We start from the raw sequence: 25,830 nt of genomic DNA, 5'->3' as shown, positions 1-25,830 counted from the left end.
TATTCCCTCTGCTTTAAATAATACTGCAGAATATTTAGCATTTTTTCATTAGATTATGGACAGTCTCTCATTGATTTAGACTCCTATATTTGAGTGATTTTTAGTTCTTCCCACAGACTTAGAGCAGCACTATCCTTGTGTTTTCAGAAGTAGCCACAAGTCACCTGTGATTTTTGAGCACTTGAAACGGGGCTAGTGTGACGGAGACACAGAATTTTTAGTCTTAATAAATATAAGTTTAAATTATAAAAAATGAAGCTATTTTTTCATTGTCTGCCATTTTACTGTTTTGGTAAGGTTAGGCTTCACCTTAACTGTTGAAAATTGAGCTAAATTGAGATGTGCTCCAAGTGTACAATACACATTGGATTTTAAAGACTTAAGATGGGAATAAATGTAAAGTATCTCAATTTTTTAATGTTCATTACATGTTGACATGCAAATATTTTGGATATATTGCGCTAAATACATTTTTATCTCCCCCTCTGATTTCCTCCAGCTCACTCCTCCTCTCCCTCTCCCAATGTCCTCCGTGTTATTCCTTATGCTCCACAAGTAAGTGAATCCATATGATAATTGACTCTCTCTGCTTGACTTATTTCATTCAGCATAATCTCTTCCAGTCCCATCCATGTTGATACAAAACTTGGGTATTCATCCTTTCTGATGGAGGCATAATACTCCATTATATATATGGACCATATCTTCTTTATCCATTCATCCGTCGAAGGGCATCTTGGTTCTTTCCACAGTTTGGTGATTCTGGCCATTGCTGCTATATACATTGGGGTACAGATGGCCCTTCTTTCACTACATCTGTATCCTTGGGATAAATACCCAATAGTGCAATTGCGGGGTCATAGGGTAGCTCTATTTTTAATTTCTTAAAGTATGTCCACACTGTTTTCCAAAGTGGCTGTACCAACTTGCATTCCCACCAACAGTGTAAGAGGGTTCCCCTTTCTCCACATCGTCTCCAACACTTGTTGTTTCCTGTCTTGTTGATTTTGGCCATTCTGACTGGTGTAAGGTGGTATCTCAATGTGGTTTTGATTTGAATCTCCCTGATGGGTAATGATGCTGAACATTTTTCATGTGTCTGTTAGCCATTTGTACATCTTCTTTGGAGAAGTGTCTGTTCATGTCTTCTGCCCATTTTTTGATGTGATTATCTGTTTTTTATGTGTTGAGTTTGAGGAGTTCTTTATAGATCTTGGGTATCAGCCCTTTGTCTGTAGTGTCTTTTGCGAATATCTGCTCCCATTCTGGGGGTTGCCTCTTTGTTTTGTTGACTGTTTCCTTTGCTGGGCAGAAGCTTTTGATCTTGATGAAGTCCTAAAAGTTCATTTTTGCTTTTGTTTCCTTTGCCTTTGGAGACATACCTTGAAATAAGTTGCTGTGGCCAATGTCGAAGAGTTTACTGCCTATGTTTTCCTCTAGGATTTTGATAGATTCCTGCTTCACTTTGAGGTCTTTTATCCATTTTGCGTTTATCTTTGTGTATGGTGTGAGAGAATGGTCGAGTTTCTTTCTTCTACATGTAGGTATCCAATTTTCCCAGCACCATTTATTGAAGAGACTGTCTTTTTCCCACTATATATTTTTTCCTGCTTTGTTGAAGATTATTTGACCATAGAGTTGTGAGTCCATATCTGGGCTTTCTACTCTGTTCCACTGGTTTATGTGTCTGTTTTTGTGCCGGTACCATGTTGTTTTGGTAATCACAGCTTTGTAGTAAAGCTTGAAATCAGGCAACGTGATATTCCCAGTTTTTTCTTTTTCAACATTTCCTTAGCAATTCGGAGTCTCTTCTGGTTCCATACAAATTTTAGGATTGGTTGTTCCAGCTCTTTGAAAAATGCTGGTGGAATTTTGATCAGGATGGCCATGAGAGAGTATGGACTCCAAGAAACAAACTGAGGGTTTTGGAGGGGAGGGGGGGTGGGGTGATGGATGAGCCTGGTGGTGGGTATTAAGGAGGGCACGTATTGCATAGAGCACTGAGTGTAGTGCATAAACAATGAATCTTGGAACACTTTAAAAAAATTTTAATTTAGGCGGGCCAGAACAAATAAAAAAAATTTTTAATTTAAATAAATAAAAATACAATACATTTTTAATAATACAATATTGCTGGGGTGCCTGGGTGGCTCAGTTGTTTAAGCGACTGCCTTTGGCTCAGGTCGTGATCCTGGAGTCCCGGTATCAAATCCCACATTGGGCTCCCTGCTCGGCAGGGAGTCTGCTTCTCCCTCTGGCCCTCCCCCTTCTCATGCTCTCTCTCTCTCATATTCTCGCTCTCTCTCAAATAAATAAATAAAATCTTTAAAAAAATAATAATACAATATTGCCTGTATTTATTCTTCTGTCCATTAGATCTCCACGGCTTATTTACTACTCATTGCAGGTTCGTACCCTTAAGTACCATCACTTTTATCCCCCCCAGTCCCTAGAAACCACCACTTTACTTTCTTTTTTATAGGTTTAGTGGTTTTAGAGTCTATATATAAGTCGTACCATCCAGTACTTGTCTCTGATTTATCTCACTTAGTATCAACTATTCAAAGTCCATCTGTGTTGCAAATTAGAAAAATATCTTTTCTTGTGACTATTCCTCCATTGTGTATATGTACCACATCTTTTTTTTAATCCATTCGTCCATTGATGGGCATTTGGGTTGTTTCTACGTGTTGGCTCTTATAAATAAAACTGTAGTAAACATGGGAGTGCATGTATCTTATCAAAATCCTGTTTTCATTTCCTTTGGGTATATACCTAGAAATGGAATTGCTAGATCGTATCGTAGATTTTTTCTTTTTTGAGGAGCTTCCATGTTTTCCATAGTGGTTGGACCAATGTACGTTCCCGCCAACAATGTATATAAGGGTTCCCTTTCACCACATTCTACCAGCTCCTGTTGTCTTTTGTTTTCTTGATGATAGCCATTCTAACAAGTGTGAGGTGATAGCTCATTGTGGCTTTGATTTGCATTTCCCTGATGATTAGTGATGTTGAGCATCTTTTCATTTGTCTCCTCATTTTGATTTGGAGGAACATTTATTTAGTTCTTCCTATTTTTTAATTGGATTATTTTTTGTTACTTTTTTAAAAAAGATTTTATTTATTTGACAGAGATCATAAGTAGGCAGAGAGAGAGGAGGAAGCAGGCTCCCTGCTGAGCAGAGAGCCGGATGCGGGACTCAATCCCAGGACCCTGAGATCATGACCTACGTCAAAGGCAGAGGCTTAATCCATGAGCCACCCAGGCAACCTATTTCTTGTTACTAAGTTGACTGAGTTCTTGATATTTTTTGGACATTATCTCCTTATCTTATATGTAATTTGCAGAATTTTTCCTTTGTAGGTTGTTTATTCATTTTGTTGTTTCTTTTGCTGTCCAAAGCTTTTGAGTTTGATATTGGTCCCATTTATTGCTTTTTTCTTTTGTTTGTGCTTTTGACATCCCGCCTCCAAAATCATTGCCAAGACCAATACTGATGAGCTTTTTTCCCATATTTTCTTATAGGAGTTATGGTACCATCTCTTAGGTTGAAGTATTTGATCCATTTCTAGTTAATTTTTGTGAGTGATGTGAGATTGGTGTCCAGTTGCACTGTTCTGCATGTGTGTGTCCAGTTTTTCTTAGCACCATTTGTTGAAGAGACTCCTTTCTCCATTGAGTATTCTTGGCTTTCCTGTTGAATAGTAGTTGACCAGATATGCTAGGGTTTAACTTTCTATTCTTTCTATTCTGTTCCATTGGTTGATGTATCTATTTTTAGATATGTGTTAGCTGTGGTAGCTGTGTTAATATCAGCTTGAGTTTGTCACATATGGCTTTCTATTTTGTTTTTGTTTAATTATTTATTTATTTGACAGAGAGCAAAAGCAGGGGGAGTGGCAGTCAGAGAGAGAGGGAGAAGCAGGCCTCCCTGCCAAGCAGTGAGCCCAATGTGGGGCTTGATCTCAGAACTCTGGGATCATGACCTGAGCTGAAAGCAGACACTTAACTGACCGAACCACCCAGGCGCCCCAGGCTTTCTGTTCTGTTCCATTGATCCACGTGTCTATTTTTGTGCCACTACCATACTGTTTTTTATTACTATGGCTTTATAGTATAGTTTGAAATCCAGAAGTATGATACCTCCAGCTTTGTTCTTTTTTCTTAGTATTACCTTGACTATCCAGGCTCTTTTATGGTTCCACACAAATTTTAGGATCGTTTCTTCTATTTCTGTGAAGAATGTCTTTGATATTTTGATGTGTATTACGTTGAATCTGTAGTTTGCTTTGGGTAGTATGGACATATTAACAGTAGTCTCCTCATCTATGAATATGGATGTCTTGCCATTTGTGACTTTGGTTTCTTTCAGCAAAGTTTTGTAGTTTTCATTGTATGGATTTTTCACATCCTTGGTTAAGGTTCTTAAGTGTTTTATTATTTTTGATGTTATTGTGAATAGGATGGTTTTATCTTTTTCAGTTGCTTCATCATTAGTGTAAAGTAGTGTAATTGATTTCTGTCTGTTGATTTTGCATCCTGCCACTTCACTGAAATTGCTGATTAGTTCCAACAGTTTTGTGTGTGGGTGGGTGGGTGGGTGTGTGTGTGTGTGTTTACTGATTCTTTGGCGTTTTCTATACTGATCTTTCTCAGTTTGCAATGGGGTTACGTCCCGATAAATCCATCATTAAGTTGAAAATATCGTAAGTCAAAAATGCATTTAATACACCTAACCTACCCAACATCACAGCTTAGCCTAGTCCATCTTTATATTAGCATACAGTTAGGCAAAACCATCTAATACAAAGTCTGTTTTATAAAAAGTGTTGAATATCTCCTGTAATTTATTGAACCAAATGGTTGAATGGGTGCAGAGTGGTTCTGAGTGTATTGATTGTTTACCCTTGTAGTTGTGTGGCTGACTGGGGGCTGCAGCTGCCACTGCGTGGCATAATGAGAGTATCATACATGTGCTTAGCCCGGGAAAAGATCTAAAATCAAAATTTGAAATGTGGTCTCTACTGAATGCATATCACTTTCACACCATCGTAATGGATGCCTTTTATTTCTTCGCTTCGCTAAATTTCTCCAGCTAGGACTTCCAGTATTGTATTAGATCTGAGTGGTGAGAGTAGGCATCCTTGCCTTGTTCTTGATCTTAGAGGAAACGTTTTCAGTTTCCTTTCCATGAAGTATAATGTTAGTTTTGAGTTTATCAAATATGCCTTTATTATGTCGAGGTATGTTCCTTCCATACCCAATCTGTTAAGGAGATCATGAAAGGATGAATTTTGTCAAATGCTTTTCCTGCATCTACTGAGATGGTCCTGTGATTTTTATTTTTCATTTTATTGATGTTATCTTTTACATTTATTAATCTGTGTGTGTTGAGCTATACTCACATCCCAGGGATAAATCCCACTTGGACATGGTGTGTAGTCTTTTAATGTGTTCTTCAGTTCAGTTTGCTAATATTTTGTTGAGAATTTTCACATCTGTATTCATAGGGATATTGGTTGATAGTTTTCCTATGGTGTCCTTATCTGGTTTGAGTGTCATAGTAATGCTAGCTTCACAGATTGAGTTTGGAAGTGTTCCTTCCTCCTCGATATTTCCTGAGGTTGAGGAAGGTTGGTGCTAATTCTTCTTTAAATGTTGGTAGATTATTCAGTGAAACTGTCTGGTCTGGGAGTTTTCTGTGTTGGAAGTTTTTCTAATTACTTGTTCAATTTCTTTCCTCCTTATTGGTCTGTTCAGATTTTCTATTCTTGATTCACAGTGTTGATAGGTTATGTGTTCTAGAAATGTATGTTTCTTCTATGTTATATAATTTGTTGGCATATAATTGTTCATAGTAGTCTGTTATGATTCAATGTATTTTTATAGTATCAGTTGTAATGTCTTTTTTTCATTTCTAATTTGGAGGGTTTTTTAGTCTAGCTAAAGGTTTGTCGATTTTGTTTATATTTTCGAAGAACCAGATCCTTGTTTCATTTATCCTTTCTCTTGTTTTTCTGCTATTTTATTTATTTATAGTTTGATCCTCATTATTTCCTTCCTTCTGCTAACTTCGGGCTTAATTTTTCCTTTTTCTGGTTCCTTGAGGTGTAAAGTTAGGTTGCTTATTTGAGATCTAATTTCTTAACATAACACATTGCTATTCCCCTCAGAACTGCTGTGTTGCCTCCCACAATACTTGATCTGTTGTGTTTTCATCTGATTAGTTTCAAGATAATTTTTTATTTCCTTTTGGTTTCTTTTTTAACCCATTGGTTGTTTAGAAGAATGTTTAGTTTCCACATATTTTTATATCTACTCACTTCCTCTCACTGATTACTATTTCATGCATTGTGATCAGATAAGATACCCGGTGTGACTTTCATCTTCTTGAATTTGCTAAGATTTGTGACCTATCATATATCTATCCTGGAGAATGTCCCAGGTGCACTTGTGAAGAATGTGTATTCTGCTGCTGTTGGATAGCAGGTTCTGTAAATGTCTGTTAATTCCATCTATCCTAAGGTGTGATGTGATTTTATCTTTCTTTGGACAATCTATCCATTGCTAATACTGGGTACTGATTTCCTCTACAGTTGCTATATCATTTTCAGTTTCTTCCTTAAGATCTATTTTTTTTTAATTATTTATTTTTGCAAGAGAGAGCAAGCACACACAAGCAGGGAGAGGGGCAGAGGGAAGGGGAGAAGCAGACTTGCTGCCCAGCAAGGAAGCCGGACATAGGACTCAGTCCCAGAAGCCTGAAATCATGACCTGAGCTAAAGGCAGACGCTTAACCAACTGAGCTACCCAGGTGTCACCCCCGAAAGATCTATTATGGGTTGTTTAATATATGTTCAGTGCTCCGTTGTCAAGACTGTATATATTTATGATTGTAATATCTTCTTGATATATCGACACACCCCTTATCATTTATATAATGACCTTCTTTGTACCCTTTTTGGCTTGAAATCTATGTTGCCCGATACGAGTATGGTTACACCAAACTTTTTTTTTTCTTTTTTGGCTTGCAGTATTGTCATCCATTCTTTCATGTTGAGCCTATGAATGTCTTTAGAGCTCCTATTAAGCAGCACATAGTTGGCTCTGGTGTGTGTGTGTTGTGTGTTTTAAGATTTGTTTTTTTATAAATAAAGAGATATATAATAGAAAAATATATATATTTATAAATAGATATATATCATATATATTTTTTTTCTATTATATATTTTATTTATAGATATATAATATAAAATAGAGCATGTACACGAGCTGGGGCTTGAGGGGTTGCAGGGAGGGGCAGAGAGAGAATCTCAGACCCACCCCGACCCACCCAACCCAGCCTAGAGTGCAGAGCTGTTATGGGACTTGATCTCAGGACCGGAGATCATTACCTGAGCCAAACCAAGAGCTGGACACTTAACCAAGTGAGCCACCCAGTGCCTGGCTCTTGTTTTTTTTAATCCACCCTGTTACTTTGCCTTTTGATTGGTGAGTTCAGTCCATTTACATTCAAGGTGATTATTGTTATGTGAGGACTAACTACTGCCATTTTATCGTGGTCTTTTGGTTATTTTATCTCTCCATTGTTTCTTTTTTCTTGTTTCTACCTTTGTAAATTGGTCGTTTTCCATAGTGATTTGCTCAGTCTCCCCCTTTTTTATGTTTTGTGCCTCTGCTCTAGATTTTCACTTCATGGTAACCATGAGGTTTACATAAAACATCTCACAAAATAGTCCTTTTTCTGCTGATAGCACTCTGTCTTCATTCACCACAAAGGTTTTATCCTTTGCTGTTACAAATTATCTATTTCTGGCGGGGGCGGGGGGGCGCGTACCAAATACTCTGAAGGAATGGTACAAATGAAAGAAGTAGATGTTTTGGTACAACTTACAGAAAAGGTAAAGGTAAATTATCTCTTTTTATGTTATGATTTTGTTACCAAGTTACAGTACCTATAGTTACTTTCCATGCTCTTTTCCTTTATGCTCTAATGCGAGTTTAATATAGTATTCTAAAAAAAAAAAGTTATAGTAAAGCAGTTATAGCATTATTACTTGCCTGGTTAATCAGATGGAATTTTGCATACTTTCATCTTTTCGTTTCTTTGCTTGAAGAGTTCCCTCCAATACTTCTGTTAAGGCAAGTCTAGTAGTGGTGAACTCTTTTAGCTTTTGTTTGTTAGGGAAAGCCTTTGTTTCTCCTTCATATCTGCAAGATAGCTTTGCCAGGTAGAGTATTCTTAGCTGGCAGTTGTTATCTTTCAGTATTTTGAATATGTCATTCATCTCTCTCCTGGCCTATAGAGTTTCTGCCGAGAAATCTGCTAATAGCCTACTGGGGGACCTTTGTAGGTTACTGTATATTTTTTTCCTGGGTAGCTTTAAAATTCCCTCTTTATTATTGACTTTTTTTTTTTTTTTTTTAAAGATAGATAGATTGATTTGACAGAGAGTGAGTGAGTGCAGACTCGCACAAGCAGGGAGACTTTCTGGCAGGCAGAGGGGGAGGGAGAAGCAGGCTCTCCGTGGAGCAGGGAGCCAGATGCAGGGCTCAATCCCAGGACTTTGGGATCATGACCTGAGCCAAAGCCAGACACCCAACTGATTGAGCCATCCAGGCGCCCCTATTACTGACTTTTGACAATGTTAATATAATGTATCTTGGAGAAGGTCCCTTTGCCTTGAGACAAGAAGGTGTTCTATTAGCTTCGTGGACTTATATATCCAGTTGCTTCCTCAGGTTTGGGAAGTTCTCACCTATTATTTAAATGCACTCTCTGCTGCCTTCTCTCTCTCTTCCCTTCTAAGATACCCATTATTCTCTTATTGGCATTTCTGATGGAGTCAGATAGTTCTCATAGGTTATTTTCACTTTTTTAAATTCTTCTCTCTCTTCCACCTGAATCATTTCTATATTTCTGTTCTCAAGCTTGCTAATCCTCTCTTCCATATGATCAGCTGCATTTCCAGCACATTCTAATGCATTTTTCATCCCATTTATTGAGTTCTTCAGCTCCAGAATTTGTTTATTTCTATTTTAGAATTTCAGTTTCTCTGATAAAGCACTTATATTTGTTAATTTTATTCCTGTGATCACCATATTGCCATTTGGAGTTTTCTTACAGTTCTTTGAATTTCATCATAGCTGCTATTTTAAATTACCAGTTAGATTGTAATATTCCATATCTTTGGGTTCCATTGCTGGAATTATTTTTTTATGATACCATATTCCAGTGATTTTTCACAGTGTTTGATGAGACGTGCCCCTGCCTCCACATTTGAAGTCGTGAACACTTCTTATTTAGCCAAGGCTTTGTTTACTTTGATTCTAACAGTTCAACAGGTTGGTAGATGGGGGGTTTTCCTTTTGTTTTCCAGAAGATGGGGCTATAGCACAACTTTTTGATTTTTGTTACCAGCACGGACTTCCTGCTAAGGGTTGGGAGCATGAAAAAAGCAGAGGAGTGGCAAAGTGGGGGGTGGGGGGATGGGTATGTACTTAGCACTTGGGGCTTTGGGTGTACCCATGGCCAGGTGGAGGGATCTTCGAGTGGGAAGGGTTCCAGAGGTTTGTGGGCCAGGCTTTTGCCTCTTGCCCCTTGGGGCATAGAGAAGGAGATGCTTTCCTTCAGTTCTCTTTGTCTGCCTACTTCCCTTTAATTAGCTCCCTCCAGCCACTGGGGTCTTTTCTCAGGGTACCTGGTCCCTCCAGCTGCAGCGCCTGTTGTCAGGCAGACCGCCCCCCACTCGCTGCCTTACCCCTCTACCTCCTCTGCCAGAAAGGTTGTGCTGGCTCACTGCAGGCCCAGCTGCTTCCTTCACTGCCATCCCTGGCCACCACTGCCAGCTCCCCCGCCTCTTCCATGGTCTGGTCCACCCACTTTAGGGAACACAGATGGAGGCATTTCTTGGGCATCCTGGTACCAACGCAGTGCAGAGGCGCTGTGTCGTTTTGTTGTTGTTGTTGCTTTTCCCCCTTCCGGGGTATGTATGTCCAGTTAGTTGTAAAACAGAGGGAACAGAAGAGGAATGATTCACAGCACCATGATGCCGACATCACTCCCAAATAAAATTTATTATGAAAATGAATTTATCTTTTTTAATGTAGCCCTGCAAAATTTAAACTTGTATATGAAACTTTCATATTTCTGTGGGAGGTTTTTCAACTTTGGCCCCACTAATACTTAAAGCTGATAATTCTTTGTGTGGGCATCCATCTTCCTCCCTAGAGGATGTTTAGTGACATCCCTGGCCTAGCTCTTCTAAATCAGCTTTCCACCCAGTGCAGGAGTGCCTTTTTGGGCCATGACAGAAAGGGATCATTCAGCCTCTGTTTGAAACCTTTACCTAATAAGAATCTTTTCTTTATCATTTTTGTATTCTGTATTATAACTGTGAGACAGACTTTTATATCAGCATCTTCTAACTTCCACCAGTGGTTCTAGTCCTCATCATTTGTGTAGTATAGATTATACCAAGTTCTTTTTTTTTTTTTAAGATTTTATTTATTTGACAAATTTTTTTATTTGACAGAGATCACACTTAGTGGGGGGGGGGCACGGGAGGGTGGGAAGATGCAGGCTCCCTGCTGAGCCAAAAGCCCGAGGCAGAGGCGGGGCTTGATCCCAGTACCCTGGGAGATAACTACCCTAGCCTAAAGCAGAGGCCTTAACCCACTGAGCCACCCAGGCACCCAAAACCAAGTTCTTTATGAAAAAGTTAATACATGCTAATAGGCCTTATCCATTCTAGAGTTCATTCAACAATTACTTAAAATCCTCCTTTGTGTTAGGCAACAGGAATAAGCAGTGGATGAAACATGAGTTCTCTGGGAGTGTGCATAACATTTTGGGGGATGCAGTTAATACTCAGGAGCCTACAGTGATATGTCACGTGTTGATCAGTGCTGTGAAGAATACTGAAGCAGTCAAAGGTGCTTAGGGAAGGCTCTTGTTGGGAGGGTGGGGTGTGGGGCCGCTATTACTCTTAGCCCTTTCCTCTAAAACCCCAAGACCTCTGTCATGCCTACTGTTCCCCAGACTTCCACTTTCTTTTGTTTCTTCTGGAATGCACTTTGCCTTCATCCATTGCTTGTAAGAAATGTTTTCCGGACACCTTTGCCTAGCCTCTGATAATTCTTCCTGAGTGGAAGTGTTAAGGTTCCTTTTAAAAGTGGCACATGGAGCTGAATCCTGGCTCTGCTCTGATCATTGCAGAGTTGTCCTTAGGAATGTTCTAGCTACTGTTCTTTTGGCAGTCTGAGATCGCACCTGCCTTTTTGGCAGCCTCGTTGTGCTCTTGACTCAGATTACAGTCAACAACCCTGAGGTCTTTTACTGTGCTACAACTTCCACATTGTGTACTTGTCCTGAAGGCCAGTGTTTCTCTTGCTGCCCTTGATCAGCTTATTGCACAGGATGTGATCTGAAGGAGTTCGCTTCTGTGTGTTTTACACTAGAAAAATACCTGGGCTTTGTGATGGCCTGTTCCGGAAATCCCTTTTACCTCTGCTTTCTGGTTGTGCTCTAGAATAGATAACATTGCAGATAATCTGACCTCCAGGTGAATGAGTAACTACTACGGTTTCCTAAAACATCATAATGAGATATGTGGGTAAAAATGAATGCGGAATATTCCCAGGTGGGATTCTTGGCTGGCGGTCCTGTAATGATTTCAAAATTTAAAATTAAAAACAAAAAGCCTTGGATGTCTTTTATCTTCTTGCTTCCAGAATATTTCTTATTCTTCTTGCCTTTAATCCAAATAGTAATACATACCTGTACACTCAATGTAACCGTTGGTTGGGAGGACTTACAGGCCCTCATTCCATCTTCACAAAGATTTTAGCATCTGTTCCATTCTGGCTGACTTTTTCATAGCCAAAGGCTAGAAAATATGGTTGACCCCTGAATACTATACCTCCCAGGGAGTCAAAAACCCATGTGTAATTTTTGACCTCTCAAAAGCTTAACTCCTAACAACCTACTATTGCTGGGAAGCCTTACCGATAACATAAAACCAACAATTAACACATATTTTGTGTGTCATACGTATTATGTATAATATATTAAAATATAGTGAGCTAAAACAAAATGTTATTTAGAAAATCATAAGGAAGAGAAAATACATTTACAGTACTGTGCTGTATATAAAAACCCACATATAAGTGGACTGGTACAGTTCAAACCCTGTGTTTCTCAGGGGCCAAATACACATCTGTAAAACAGCATTGTACATGTGAATGGTACATAGTATGGCAGGGAATCTGTCCCTCGGTTCCCGTGTTCATGTCACAGGGATTCACAGTCCTGGATTGTGGAGAATGTGATTTAAATACCATCTGTGGCTACTTATCCAGCAGACTGGTTCGATGACAGATCTGCCAAATGAGCAGTGTGTGTTTCTAAAAAAGAAAAAGATTAGCAGAAGAATTTTACCCTGGAGGATTTTAAAATATTATTTATTTAAAAATTATATTAACTTCTACAATTCAAATTTAGTTTACAGAGTAATTATTCGTTAGAAGGTAATTATTTTGCTTACTATTTTCTTTAGTATTTTTAGTTACAGAGGTATGTTTTAAATGGCAACTGCTAAGCCAGCATCCCTTGCCATAAGGTAAGATAACCAGAAAGAATGTACCATCTTAACAGCGTTTCAGAAAGTTGGTCTGGGCACCTCTCACTGCTCCCCTTGGTAGTGCCGTCATTGTGATTTGTGAAAGTGGGGCGGTTCTGGCCAGCCAGGCCGGACTTCGGGATGCCTGAGCCTCTGACAGGTTCCACCAGGCCACAGACCCTTTGCCATGGACATCCACCATCCTTCTGGTTGCCTCCAAACCCATGCAGGGGCTTTGAAAATGCTCCTTCCCTAGATGCTAAATTTTGTTCAATGTCAACGTCTTTGGGGGAAGTACTAATGTATAATGCCAGGCCTAAATTTGGCTTTGGCTTTGTAGTTCATTTGCTTTTTTCCACTTAATTTCTTAAAAACCTTAAACTAAGCCCTGTGATGGCATATTGTTTACATTGTTTAGCAGCTAGAGTAAAATAATATATGAAGTATCAAGATAGGGTAGGTGTGTCGTGAACCCAACGACCGTTATCTTCAGTGTGCCAGCGCACGGAAGGAACACGGACCTCTGAGGTGGTGCACACAGCTGGACACCCAGTGGGAGGAGCTGGGATCACCAGGATCAGAATAACACTTCACAGTGTAACCCTGTGACACTTCACAGGGACCAGCATAGCAGTGGTCAGGACTACAACCCCAGACAGACCCCATCTGTCCATAACCAAGCACATTTTTACAGCCTCTATACCTACGTGCCTGTGATATTCATATTAATGGCAATAGCTTTTCCTTCCTAGTGCCAATGGCACTAAAATTAACCGTTTATTTTTCTTTTCTTCTTTCAGAACAAGCTTGCCTTCTCCTATGTTTTCCAGAAATGACTTCAGCATCTGGAGCATCCTGAGAAAATGTATTGGAATGGTAAATGAACTCTCAATTTTATAATATAACATAAAGTAGATACAGGTTTCCCTGCATATCCTTTGGAAGGGAATCTTCATGTTGGCATAAATGTGATGTACAACAGTTTATGGAAACTTGTGAGAATCAGAAATTGGAAAGTCTTAGGTCTGCCTGACAGAATTTGAACCACTCTTTATGCCATTGCAGTAGGATTTTAATGTGACTTTTTACTCTAAAAAAATAAAGAAAATGCTCTTTTCCTGTTGTAATACAACATTTGTATTTCCCTATAAGATTACCCAAAAATTCTCTCAGAGAGCACAGATTCGCCAAAGTGTAGAAGGTAGAAATTTCATGGACACTTCTTTGCATGAGCTCGTTGTTTTGTACTTCAAATTTTTAAGTGTGATGTATTAGATACTTGGAGTGTGTCTCTCCTTAGCTGTGCAGGTCGATTTGATTTGGGGGGAGGGCGGCAGATGGCAAAATTTACTATTCCATAAATCCTTTGATTCTCTTTAAAACAGTGGTTCACAGCACCATCCTGACATCAGTTAGGCTAGAATTCTGAGTAAAGTTATCTTAACTCTTCCAGCACGACCTTTGACCAACTAGAATGATAAAAATTTTAAAACACGCGAGTCCTAAGCTGCTAGAGAATCTACCTGGACATTCCTTTTTGTAATTTTGCAAATTTAATGTGCATTCTGGGAGACCTCCAAGAATTTTCCCTGCACCAAGAAGTATATTCACTTTGTTTTCATTCTGGTGCTTGAAATCCTTGCAGCTTCTGATATTCCCACTTGGGCATTTTTCTAACGTCCCTGTTCTCTGCATGGGGTCCTCTCATCTGAGGCTTTCCAAATGTGACTTCCAAGGAGCTAATCCCAGAAACATTCATTTTAAACAAGTATTTTCTGATTCTGCTATGTAGAGCGTAATTCAGCTAAGCTCTACAGCCGGATAATGGGATTTATCCCAGCCTTGTGTTTCCTGAGATCCGGGGGAAGTCACCTTACCACCCCTGATCGGGTTTCCTCCTGTGTAAAGTCAGGAGACTAATTTGTACCTACTAGGTGTATTGAGAGATAAATAACATAACTTATGTAAATTATCTAGGAAGTCCCTGGTTTAGCATAATGCTCAATATTATTAGCAGCAGTTAATCCCATTTGAGAATCAGAGCACCTTCCTCTCATCCTATTTTGATTATATTAAGATTCATCAGGACAAACCAAATGTATATATTCTCAAGTAAGATGTTACACATACTACTGCCTTTGGATCTGAAATTTTCCAGACAAAAAATTAATATTTGTATTCCATAGAGTCATTATTTTTCAAACCCTTAGTAAACATATTTACCATTATGATTTAGTATACAAATAGGCATATATGTGTGTGTTTAAAACCAGGTTCAAAAAAGGAATGTTCATCATAAAAATAGTCATCATATTTCGCATTACATTAAATTAATGATGATTCCAGCTCACTGTATTGATTACACAGTCTCTAATGGATGAAACCCTCCCTGTAGAATGGGTGCCACATCTGTCAAAGACTATTTGGTCAACGGAATTTGTATGCAAACTTCAGATGTGGTTGAGTCTTTTTGGACATTGTGGAAAATAGTTTTCTATATTTGTCTTACTTCAGTCTGTCTGCTACCATCTCCTGTCTCTCAAGTGTCAGATTTAGTGGTTGAGGTCATGAATTTGTTCAGGCTAGTGACCAGCATTTGTCTAAAGCAAGCATTCTGTCCAGCTAGAGAATAAGCATTCTTTTAAAAGATAGGACATAATGTTTTGTTGGATCCTACCGGTCACACTTTGAAAGATACTCTTATTTCTCTCGAAGAATGGTTTTACTTTTATTTTTTAGGTGTAGAACTACTTGTAAGTGAAGAGTCTCTGTTGAGTTTATAAGATAACCGTTCTTAGAGGAACATTTATTAATGTGGACTGAAAGGAAATTAGCATTTGGAAGTGCTGTTCTTTTTTTTTTTTTTTTTAAAGATTTTATTTATTTATTTGTCAGAGAGAGAGAGAGAGAGGGAGAGAGAGCAAGCACACGCAGACAGAACGGCAGGCAGAGGCAGAGGGAGAAGCAGGCTCCCCGATGAGCAAGGAGCCCGATGCGGGACTCGATCCCAGGACGCTGGGATCATGACCTGAGCCGAAGGCAGCTGCTTAACCAACTGAGCCACCCAGGCGTCCCTGGAAGTGCTGTTCTTTGGGCACTGTCGTAGGATCCCTCTCTCACAGGCAATAGAAACAATCAAAAGGTGTTAAGTGTTGGCCAACAATAGATTTAAAGTACTGTGTATCTTGAAAGAGAAATGCAAATATCATTGCTAGACTAAATTTTTTTTAAAGGTTTTATTTATTTATTTGACAGAGATCACAAGTAGGCAGAGAGGCAGGCAGAGAGAGAGGAGGAAGCAGACTCCCTACTGAGCAGAGAGCCCAATGTGGGGCTCGATCCCAGGACCCCGGGATCATGACCTGAGCCGAAGGCAGAGGCTTTAACCCACTGAGCCACCCAGGCGCCCCAGACTAAATTTTTAAAAGTAATTTTTCATATTGACTCCTCCAACATCAACCTCCTTCTATCTTCCAAAAGAAAATAGTCCAAAACTTAAAAAAAATGTAATGTCTGTAGCCTTTATTGCACTGAAGTCAAAATGAAGACTTTTTTTTTAAATCCTGCATTGCATTTCTGTGATTGTGTTACACTTAATCCATTCACTTGAGTTCCTTACTCTGTGGGTAAATCTCAGTTACAAAAACCATGCACTTTTCTTTCAGCCAGCTCTTCCCCAAAGCTTCACAGTCCCAGTTTCTCAGTTTAATAACAATAAGTCTTAAAAGTAGCGGAGGATATTTGGTGTCAAACCAGAGTGTTTCATGATGTCTCTGTAAATTGAGGAGCATACCAGATGAGAGTAGAGAGTGTGAACATCCACAGTTCTACTCTGAACTGGGGCCCAGTCCCAACTTTTTTAAAAAAGAATGCCCCTTATGGTGGTATAGTGTTGTTATTCACAGGACATGGTTTTGGGGCACCTGGCTGGCTCAGTCCATGGAGCGTGCAACTTTGATCTCGGATTGTGAGTTCAGTCCCCACTTTGGGTGTAGAGATTATATAAAAATTAAAAACTTTAAAACAAAAAACAAAAATACCTGGCTTTTATGAACTCGTGAGAGATGCTTATCTGTTAGGTATTGTCTAAGTATAATTTGTCTTCATCAGGAAGAAGGTCAGAGTATCTTCTCCAGACCTTTGCCGTCCTGGACCGCCGTGCCCTGCAGCCCCTTCCCCAGCCCGGCTCACTTTGACCCCATCCTCCACTTCCAGAGACGCACACAGTCTGCTTTGCTTTTTTCTGAAAAGAACATAGAGACTTTTCCAAACTAATTGACATCCTTCCTTATTCTTCCAGTCTGTTTTGGACAGGATTATGTTACCAACTGCTGGATTATACTACATGAAATGAATACTTTACATAACTGATACTCAATTCCCAGCTTAGAATCGGTTCTGATACTGGTTAGTCTGAAGCTTACTTCCTTATTCCCATTGTCCTTTTATTGCAGGGCTCTAATCTCATAATCCTATTGTCCTGTGCTTTCCTTGTTTTCTTCCTCCTCTTCTCTCTCCTCCCTTTAGGGTTCCTCAGTGGGACTCACCCAGAGGTTAGGTCACCGTGTTTACACTTAGTGACTTTTGGAACCAGGGCCGGCACCAGGTGAGGCAAAGGGGTGTATAGGCACAAAAGTGGAGCAGGCATCTGTGCTCATGGCTTTGCGGGTGCCAACCCTGTGTTTGTTAAATGTCCTGGAGTCCTAGAATTTTAGTATTTGGATTATTATCAGAGATGAAAAAGTCCTGATGTATTTATAAAAACTGACCTTTAAAAATGTTACATCACTCTTTTAAATACTATCCAGTGAAACCAAATACCATAGAGGCTTGAATGCAAGAGCAAGCTGTTCCTTAAGAGTTGAAAAGTTTATAGTCCATTTGCTCCTTTAACTCATATTTCCATTCCATATTTCTTATGGAATATTATCCTTAACTTTTTTATCTTTGAAGTTCTTTTATTGATTATCATACTTTGCTATCGCAAAAATACATACAAAAATAAAAATTTTATAGCATATATCCCATAACCATAAGATTTTAATAAAGTTTCTCTGCATCAAGTTATTCTTCAGAGTATTAATATATGAGTGATCAAAATAACAAGCATTGCCAAATTTATGAAAATATTAATATAGAACGTAAAATGTTACTCATAAAATGAAATTTTTTCACTTGGGTTTAGATATCAGAGAATGTCCCCTATTGTTAGATTGTGACAGGATTTTCAGTAATGATTATTATTTTTTAATAGATTTAAGGATTAAGAAACCTTGCTCATATTAATAGACAGATGGGAGTAGGAGTTTGGTGGGTTTTGTTTTTTTGTTTTTTTTTTTAGCATCTAGCAATATCCTTCAGTTTTTTGACCCTTTCCCAACTGTGTACCAAAATTCAGATAGCAATGTATTATCAGAAATATTTTTTATGATCCATAAGTTGACAACTCAATTAGGACGTCTTCAGTGTCACTACAAACAAAAATTTGGAAAACTTTAACTTGTGAAACATCTTGTTAGCCTCCACTGACGTCCTAGGTGTCTTGGTCTTTGGGAAAGGTAGCCAGAGCAGCTTTCCCAGGGCATGTAATTTTTGCTTCACGTAGCTCTTTCCTCTTACTCACATACACTTTGTAACAATGTGAAGGGGCTGAGAAAATGGAAATATTTTTCACTGAAACACCTGTGTCAATATAATAACTTTCATCTTAGCATGAGCTGTAAAATGTTTCCCTCAAAGCCACAGATTCAGCTCGTTTGCTTGATGGGAGGGCCTGCCGCACGGCCGTGGAGCCGGACTGCGCTCCGACACAGCCCAGGTCAGCTGTCAGGAGTGTGATGTTATTTTGGGGGTCAGATAAATATGTTAGTATATGTTACTGTGAGTTCTAAATCTAAGATTGATACAGACCTAGATACAATCTGGAGCATTGCCGCAGCTGGTGCATTGTTAATACTGCCTTGAGAGACAGGGATCAGAAACAGCAAAGTAGTTAAACAAAACCTAGCATCTTTACCACCTCATTTGGCGATGATCTGAAGTCAGAATACCCCAATATGGTAGAAACGGCTAGAAGGCCCCATTTCTGATGTCAGGTCTTTGCCTTAACTGAAACAGAAAAAAGTCATGGAGCCCATGGAGTTCAGACTAATGGGGTCTCAGTTAAAAGTGGCTTCCCTGACCCCAGTACTGTACTTCTAACCCTCCCTTCGTTTGGCACCCTGCGGAGTTTTACATTTTAGGGCAAGAATCCTATACTATGATTCAAGGTGGTGGGAGGTGTCCTCCCCCACCCCTCATTGCAGAAGGGTAGCTGGGAAAGGGGAAGTGGGAAAAGAGAAACAGCATGACATCCAGTGCAGGTGTCTGCTTGGGCCTGCCACCGTTAAGAGTAAGAGTGCCTGTGGAGGCTGAGCACCTGGAAATGGGTTTCCTTCAAGCATGTGGCCCATGTGGCTAAGGGACAGTCTTTGTGACTTCACCTCTAGGGAATACAGCGTGAAGACAGAGATCAGTTCCAGCTTCAGCCAGTGCGTCTGTCGTCCTTCCACGTTCCTGCATAGTGGCTGTCCATCCAAGTCTGCAAAGACTCAGCTACTAGACAGGAAGAATGGGAAAGGAATATCTTATCTGTTTGTCATTCTCCTCCTAGCTTTCCTGGTCTTTTTCTTTGTTTTCACCATTGGTTTGCACCAAGGTTCACAGAGTGTGGTTCAGTTCATACACAAAGATACACCTGTTTCCTGCCCCATAGTTCCTTCATTTCTGGCTGTGTTATCTTCCACTCGTTCCCCTGTTGCGTTCCCCTTGGCCTGGTCTGTGAGAGTTGAGGAACAGTGCTGTAAGCAGCAGTGGAAGGTATGAGGGCAGCAGGCTTTTTCCAGACCACTCATCCAGATAGTCCCAAGGGAACTCTCTTGTGGGTTCTTCGTGTGACTGCTTTGGGCTAATTGGTGGTATTCAGACAGCAAGAACCTCTCGTGCAAGATAACCTAGTAGATGGTAGACATCTTATGGAGGGAGGGGACCAAGCAGCAGCAGATGTGAAAGAGACCTTTGACCCTCCAAAGCCCTCAGATGTAAGAGGGATGAATTTTTACCCCTTGGTAGCTATGGGAGGTCTGTGGGGGGGGGGCGGTGTTGTGAAGGAAAAATCCAGTGCCAGCTTCATCTTGCAGAAGGCACATCCAAGGAACAGAGCCAGGACTGCAGCTAGCACTTGACCATCACTGAAGAGTCTAGAAACCCACTTAGTGCTCGAGTCACACTCCTGGGTGAGGACTCTGCCTGCAAGCTGGCCACTTGGGCAAATGAGCAGACAGGTTTAGCCTAAGACCTAAATTAAGTTTCTCTGGGTAACCCAGGTCTTAAATATTTGCACATGTGGTTGTTACAGTGTTAGACTTTACGTACATATAACGTTTTCCATTTTAGTTGGGATCAAACTTGGCCTTGCCTTCAGGTTGTTTAATTAGTGCTTAAGTGATGAAGCCTCCTTCTCTCTCCCTCTTTTTTTTTTTTTTTTAATTCTCAGTTTGTCACCTGATGAGAAATTGCAATTAAGAGTTTCTTCAGTTTCATCATTGGTTGCTATTAATTTGCATGGATAAATTTAAACTTTGTTTTTAGCTGGGTCACAGGGTGGAACTGCCTGGCATAAATATTTAATTTTTCCAGCTGACTCATGCTCCCAGTGATAAAAGTAGTCCAGCTAATGTTTCTGCCTGAAACTTGACCCTCATATTGTGTTGTTTCTTTTCCTGTTGTTGGAATCTACACAATACTAATTAGTTGCATACAGTATCAAGAGAGTCCAATACCAGACTATTATATGGGAAGTAAAAATTTCCAAGACAGAACAAAATATAGTTTGCGTCACTTGAATTTTTCATTACATATCTAGGGAACTGTAGATTTTAACAATTAAAATTAATGTAAGGTTACTTTAAAATAATTTGACTAATAGAACCAATAAAGTTATACGTCCATTGCTATATTTTAAAATAGCTTTTTATACTCTTCTGAGGGGGTGAGGGTGTTATCTTGGACTTGATTTATGTGTATATGTTTTCCAGGGTCTTTTTCTTTCCTTCGTACTCCTCCTCTGTTAGTTGGGCCCAGATGTTGGCCCTTTTTGGTTCCTTAAATGCATACATTCTGAGTTATTAAAAGAAGTAGGAAGAAGGTGCTTAAGTCATTCTGGATTGCAACACTGGATTTAAAGAAGCTTATTTAAGAATTTTAGGAGCTTTTCAAATGATTAAAAATAATCCACCTGTTGAATTGATGATAAACCATGTCCCTTGTGCCTTGGTCTCTGGTCTATAGTGCACCCTCTCTCACTGGCTCACTAACTCCTGTGAAGCCTGGCCAGCTGTGTTGAGCGGCCAGCAGGCCCTTGCCCTCCCATCCTTGCCTGGGTATTTTCCCTGGGAGAATATATGTGAAGAGATGCAGCGCACCTAGTGTTGCTTTCGAGATGAAAGATTAAGCCCCTAGGCCAGGATTCTCATCCGATCTTCTGTAACACGGCACAGGGAAACATGCTGTCGCCTCGAACACATCTGCCTCAGGGAGTATATTGTCCTTCTAGCGCTGTTTGGGGTTAAAAGAAAAATGCAGAATCCAGCTTAGTGCTAAAGTTTTTCCTTCCTGTAATGAAGCCTCACCCTGCTGTTGTACATGATAGAGTGAAACGTAGAGAGCACGAACAGCATGATGTGGGTCACACACTCATCGAAGGAGAGGGCTTGAGTCGTCCCCCTGATGAACCCTATCTTCTTGGTGACTGGATGGAGCAGCCAGCCAGCCGAGCCTGCCCACAGGACTACAGCCATCCGGCCTGGCTGGGGCTCCGGGAGGTGTCCGCTCCTTCACTCTCTCCCACGTCAAAAACCAGAACTCAGAAGACAGGATGCACCTGGGTGGCTCAGTCGGTTAAGCCTCTGACTCTTGATTTCGGCCCAGGTGGTGATCTCAGGGTCGTGAGATCGAGCCCTGTGTGGGACTCTACTCTGGTCATGGAATCAGCTTAAGGGTCTCTCCCTTTCCTTCTGTCCTTCCCCCTGCTCACTTGTACTATTTCTAAAATAAATAAAATCTTTAAAAACAAAACTTGGAAGCCATACTGCCTTCTGAGTAGCTTTTCTACAGCTCAGTGTCCCCGGTGACAGGGCGAAGTATCCTACTCTTTGAGGCCCCCTTGCCTCTGTGCATCTTGGAGGACCTGGCGTCCTCACATGTGTTCTTAATGATCATAGCTAACGTTTATTGCTCACTTACTGTACGCCTGCTGCTCTTCTAAGTGTCATATATGAATTAATCTTTACAAGCCCTGTGAGGCACACAATGAAATGCCTATTTGGGGAGAGGTGAGGGACTTACTTGAGGTGACACAAGCATGAGGTAGCAAGGGGCCTTTGATCTCAGAGCCCATTCATAAAATGTACCATCTTAACCGTTTCTGAGCATGCTGTTCAGTGGAGTTCGTGCCTTCACTCTGTTGTGCAGCTGTCCCCACCTACCAGCCAGCCTTTCCAGAAGGGACACTTCATACCAGTGTCACCTGTAGCTCCCCTGCCCCCCGGCAGCCACCGTGCTGCTTTCTGTTCAGGACTCACTCTTCAAACCACTTTAGTGTCGCCACTTAGGACTGGACTAACCTGAGCAGATTTTGTTGCTCTTTTTCCCTTCTGCCGCTTAGATCTCGTTTCTCTCTTGTGCATTTTATGACTAGCGGGTCAGCGTGTGTGTTGTAAGGCGGTCCCAGTTGCCGCGGCGCAAGCGTGTTCACTTCCTTTTGCCAGGCTGAAAGTATTAGACTTTGAAATAAATCTCCTGCTTGACTGCTGATTAAAAGAGCAATGCGTGTCCATTGTACGAAACTTAGAGAACACAGAAAAGCATAAAGAAGTAATTCAGATCCCCTGTACTGCCCACTCCTCAAGGTAACAGCTGTTAACTAGTTGGTGCCGTGACCCTCTGGCATTTGTTTCTAGGTCTATAAAACCTACTGCTGAACATGTTGCTTTGTAACCTCCCTTTTCTCACATTTTGCCATGGGAACTGTTGTGCATCATTAAAAAGAGGGTTTGACTTCAAGGAGCTTGTATCCCAGTGAAGGAGTCAGGAAGCCTAGCACATTGTGGTAAATGCCTGAATAGGCATGAGGTCGGTGGGCACAGGGACTGCAGAGCAGCGTGTGGGGTAGGGGCTCCGGCAGGGTGTGGCGTCTAAGGCACTCTCCTCCCCCCAGGAACTGTATTACTGCAGAGTTAGCAAGACGAGCAGACACAGCAGCAGGAAGTCTCCCACGAGATCAAGGGCTAAATGGTGAGATCTAGGGTCTGGTCCTCCGGGAGCTGGAGGAAGTGAGAAATCAATGAGCGCTAGAATGGTTGAAGGGGAGAGACTTGGGCTGGGCCTTTAAATATGGGTTGGATGTACAAGAGTTGAGGGATGAGAGCAGGGCATTCCAGGTCAGAGTTGGCCCTGCCAGGTCTTCGAACCCAGTGCCTAAAACAGTGTCTGGCACTTAGTAGACGGTACATAAGATTCAAAGATCTGCTGAAAAAAATTAATTTCTAATGCATATTCTGTACAGTAAGTTTGCTGAAGAAGAGATTTTCTTTGAGGGGTAGCTGACAAAATAGCAAGATATTGAAAGTATATGTCAAGGTGATTGGATATGGTATACATTGTGAAAGGATCCCCTTGAGTTAATTAACATGTGAGTCACCTCGGTACTTTTTTTCCTGTGAGAACATTTAAATTCTCCACTCTTACCAAATTTTGTTTATGCAAAACAGGGTTAATCAACTATAGTTGCTGTGTTATATATTAGACCTTCAGATCTGATTCATCTTATAACTGTAAGATTGTACTGTTTTACCAATCTTTCCCGATACTTCCTATCCACAGCCCCTGGCAACCACCTCCCTACTGTGTTTCTGGAGTTTGCCCTTTTTCATATTTTTATTTTGTTTTTGTTGTTTTGTTTTCCACATATCAGTGATACTATGGAGTTATTTGTCTTTCTGTCTGGCTTCTTTCACTTAGCATAATGCCCTCCAGGTTCATCCATGTTATCACAAATGGCAAGATTGTCTTCTTTTGTAAGGCCAAATAATATTCCTCTGTGTGTGTGTGTGTGTGTGTGTGTGTGTGTGTGTTTGTGTGTGTGTGTGTGTGTGTTTGTGTGTGTGTGTGTGTGTGTGTGTGTGTGTTTGTGTGTGTGTGTGTGGTTTTCTTGACCACAGTAATCACTGTAATTTTCTCAATCCATTTATCTTTTGCTGGACACTTCGGTTGTTTCCATATTAGCTATTATAAATACTGCTCTAATGAGCATGGGGGGTGCAGATGTCTTTTTAAGTTAGTGTTTTCATTTCTTTGGGTAAATATCCAGAAGTGGAATTGCTGGGTCATATGGCAGTTCTATTTTTAAGTTCTTGAACCTCCACTGTGCTTTCCATAGTGTCTGTACCACTTTACAGTCCCACCAGTAGTGCATAAGGGATCCCTTTTCTCTGCATCATTGCCAGCCATTCATCTCTTTTATAGACGTAAAACAGATGTCATGTGGTGTCTCACTATAGTTTTGATTTGCATTTCCCTGATGAGTAGTCATATTGGGCACCTTTTTTGTATCTATGGGCCATTTGAACGTCATCTTTTTTCTATTGAGTTGGAAGATATATGTACATATACATACACATACACATATGTATATATACACACACATATGTGTGTGTGTGTGTGTGTGTGTGTGTGTGTGTGTGTGTGTGTGTGTATGTATCTTGGATACTACCCTCTTATCAGGCACATGATTTATATATATTTTCTCCCATTCTGTAGGTTGCCATTTCATGTTGTTGATGATTTTCTTTGCTGTGTAGAAGCTTTTCCGTTTGATATAGTCCCAGTTTTTTGTTTTTGCTTTTGTTACTTTTGCTTTTGGTGTCAGATTAAAAAAAAAAAAAGTCATGAGGCGTATGACAAGGAGTTTACCCCTTATATTTTCATCTAGTTTTATGGTGTCAGTTCTTATGTTAAAGTCTTTAATCCATTTTGAGTTGACTCTTGTGAAGGGTGTAAGATAGTCATCTAGTGTCATTCCTTTGCCTGTGGCTGTCCAGTTTTCCTAGCATCATGTATTGAGGAAATTATTCTCCATTGTATATTCTTGGCTCCTTTGTCAAAAATCAATCCATATATGTGTGGATTTATTTCTGGGCTCTTTGTTGTATTCTGTTTACCTAGGAAGCAAGATGTTAGCTGTGGGCTTGTCGTAAACAGCCTTTATTATGTTGAGGTATATTCCCTCTCTACCCACTTTGTTGAGAGTTTCTGTCATGAAAGGTTATGGAATTTTGTCACATGCGTTGTTTGTATCTATTGAGATGATCATATGATCTTAATCATTGATTTTGTTAATATGGTGTATCACATTGATTTTTGGTGTTGAACCATCATGCATCCCAAGAATAAATCCCACATGATCATGCTATATGATCCTTTTAATGTACTTTTGCATTTGGTTTGCTAATATTTTGTTGAGGTCTTTTGCATCTGTGCTCATAAGAGATACTGCTCTACGATTTTCTTTTCATTGTAGTATCCTTGTCTGGTTTTGGTATTGGGATAATGCTGCCTTCATAAAATGTGTTTGGAAGTGTTTCCTCAGTTTTTTTTAAAAAGTTTGAGAAGTACAGTCTGGCAGGATTTACCAGTGAAGTCATGGGGCCCTGGATTTTTGTTTGTTGGCAGGCTTTTGGTTACTGCTTCAATGTCCTTACGGGTAATTTGTTCAGATTTTCTCTTAATTTGTGATTCAGTCTTCATAGATTATATATTTCTAGGAATTTATCAATTTCTTTTAGGTTTTCTCATTTGTGTTGGCATGTAATTGCTCATAGTAGTTTCTTATTTTTCCATGTGTGGGGGGGGAGGTTTTTTTTTCCCACAGATTGACTGATTGATTGATTGATTTTAGAAAGAGCACAAGTAGAGGGGAGGAGCAGCGGAAGAGGGAGAGAGAGAATCGCAAGCAGACTCCAGACTAAGTGTGGAGCCCAGAGCGGGGCCCAGTCTCATGACCTGAAATCATAACCTGAGCCGAAATCAAGAGTTAGATGCTTAACTGACTGAGCCACCCAGGCTTCCTTTCATGTATTTTTTTTTTTTTAATTGAACTGTAGTTGATACACA

General features: G+C 40.2%; 1 protein-coding gene across 2 annotated transcripts in view; it reads left to right on the top strand.

The window, feature by feature from the left end:
* Positions 1-25,830, top strand: part of LOC111142507 (oxysterol binding protein like 1A) — a 236,652-nt gene that overhangs the window by 190,408 nt on the left and 20,414 nt on the right. For both annotated transcript variants that reach the window (XM_022495736.1, XM_022495737.1), the window contains one exon: positions 13,422-13,497. In XM_022495736.1, coding sequence (XP_022351444.1) covers positions 13,422-13,497 — 76 coding nt within the window. The remainder of the gene's footprint in view (positions 1-13,421; positions 13,498-25,830) is intronic.

This window comes from Enhydra lutris, unplaced genomic scaffold (assembly GCF_002288905.1).
Source record: "Enhydra lutris kenyoni isolate GAN:26980312 unplaced genomic scaffold, ASM228890v2 scaffoldscaffold8, whole genome shotgun sequence".
NCBI classification, from domain to species: Eukaryota; Metazoa; Chordata; class Mammalia; order Carnivora; family Mustelidae; genus Enhydra; species Enhydra lutris.
This window is presented reverse-complemented; position numbering and strand designations above follow the sequence as displayed.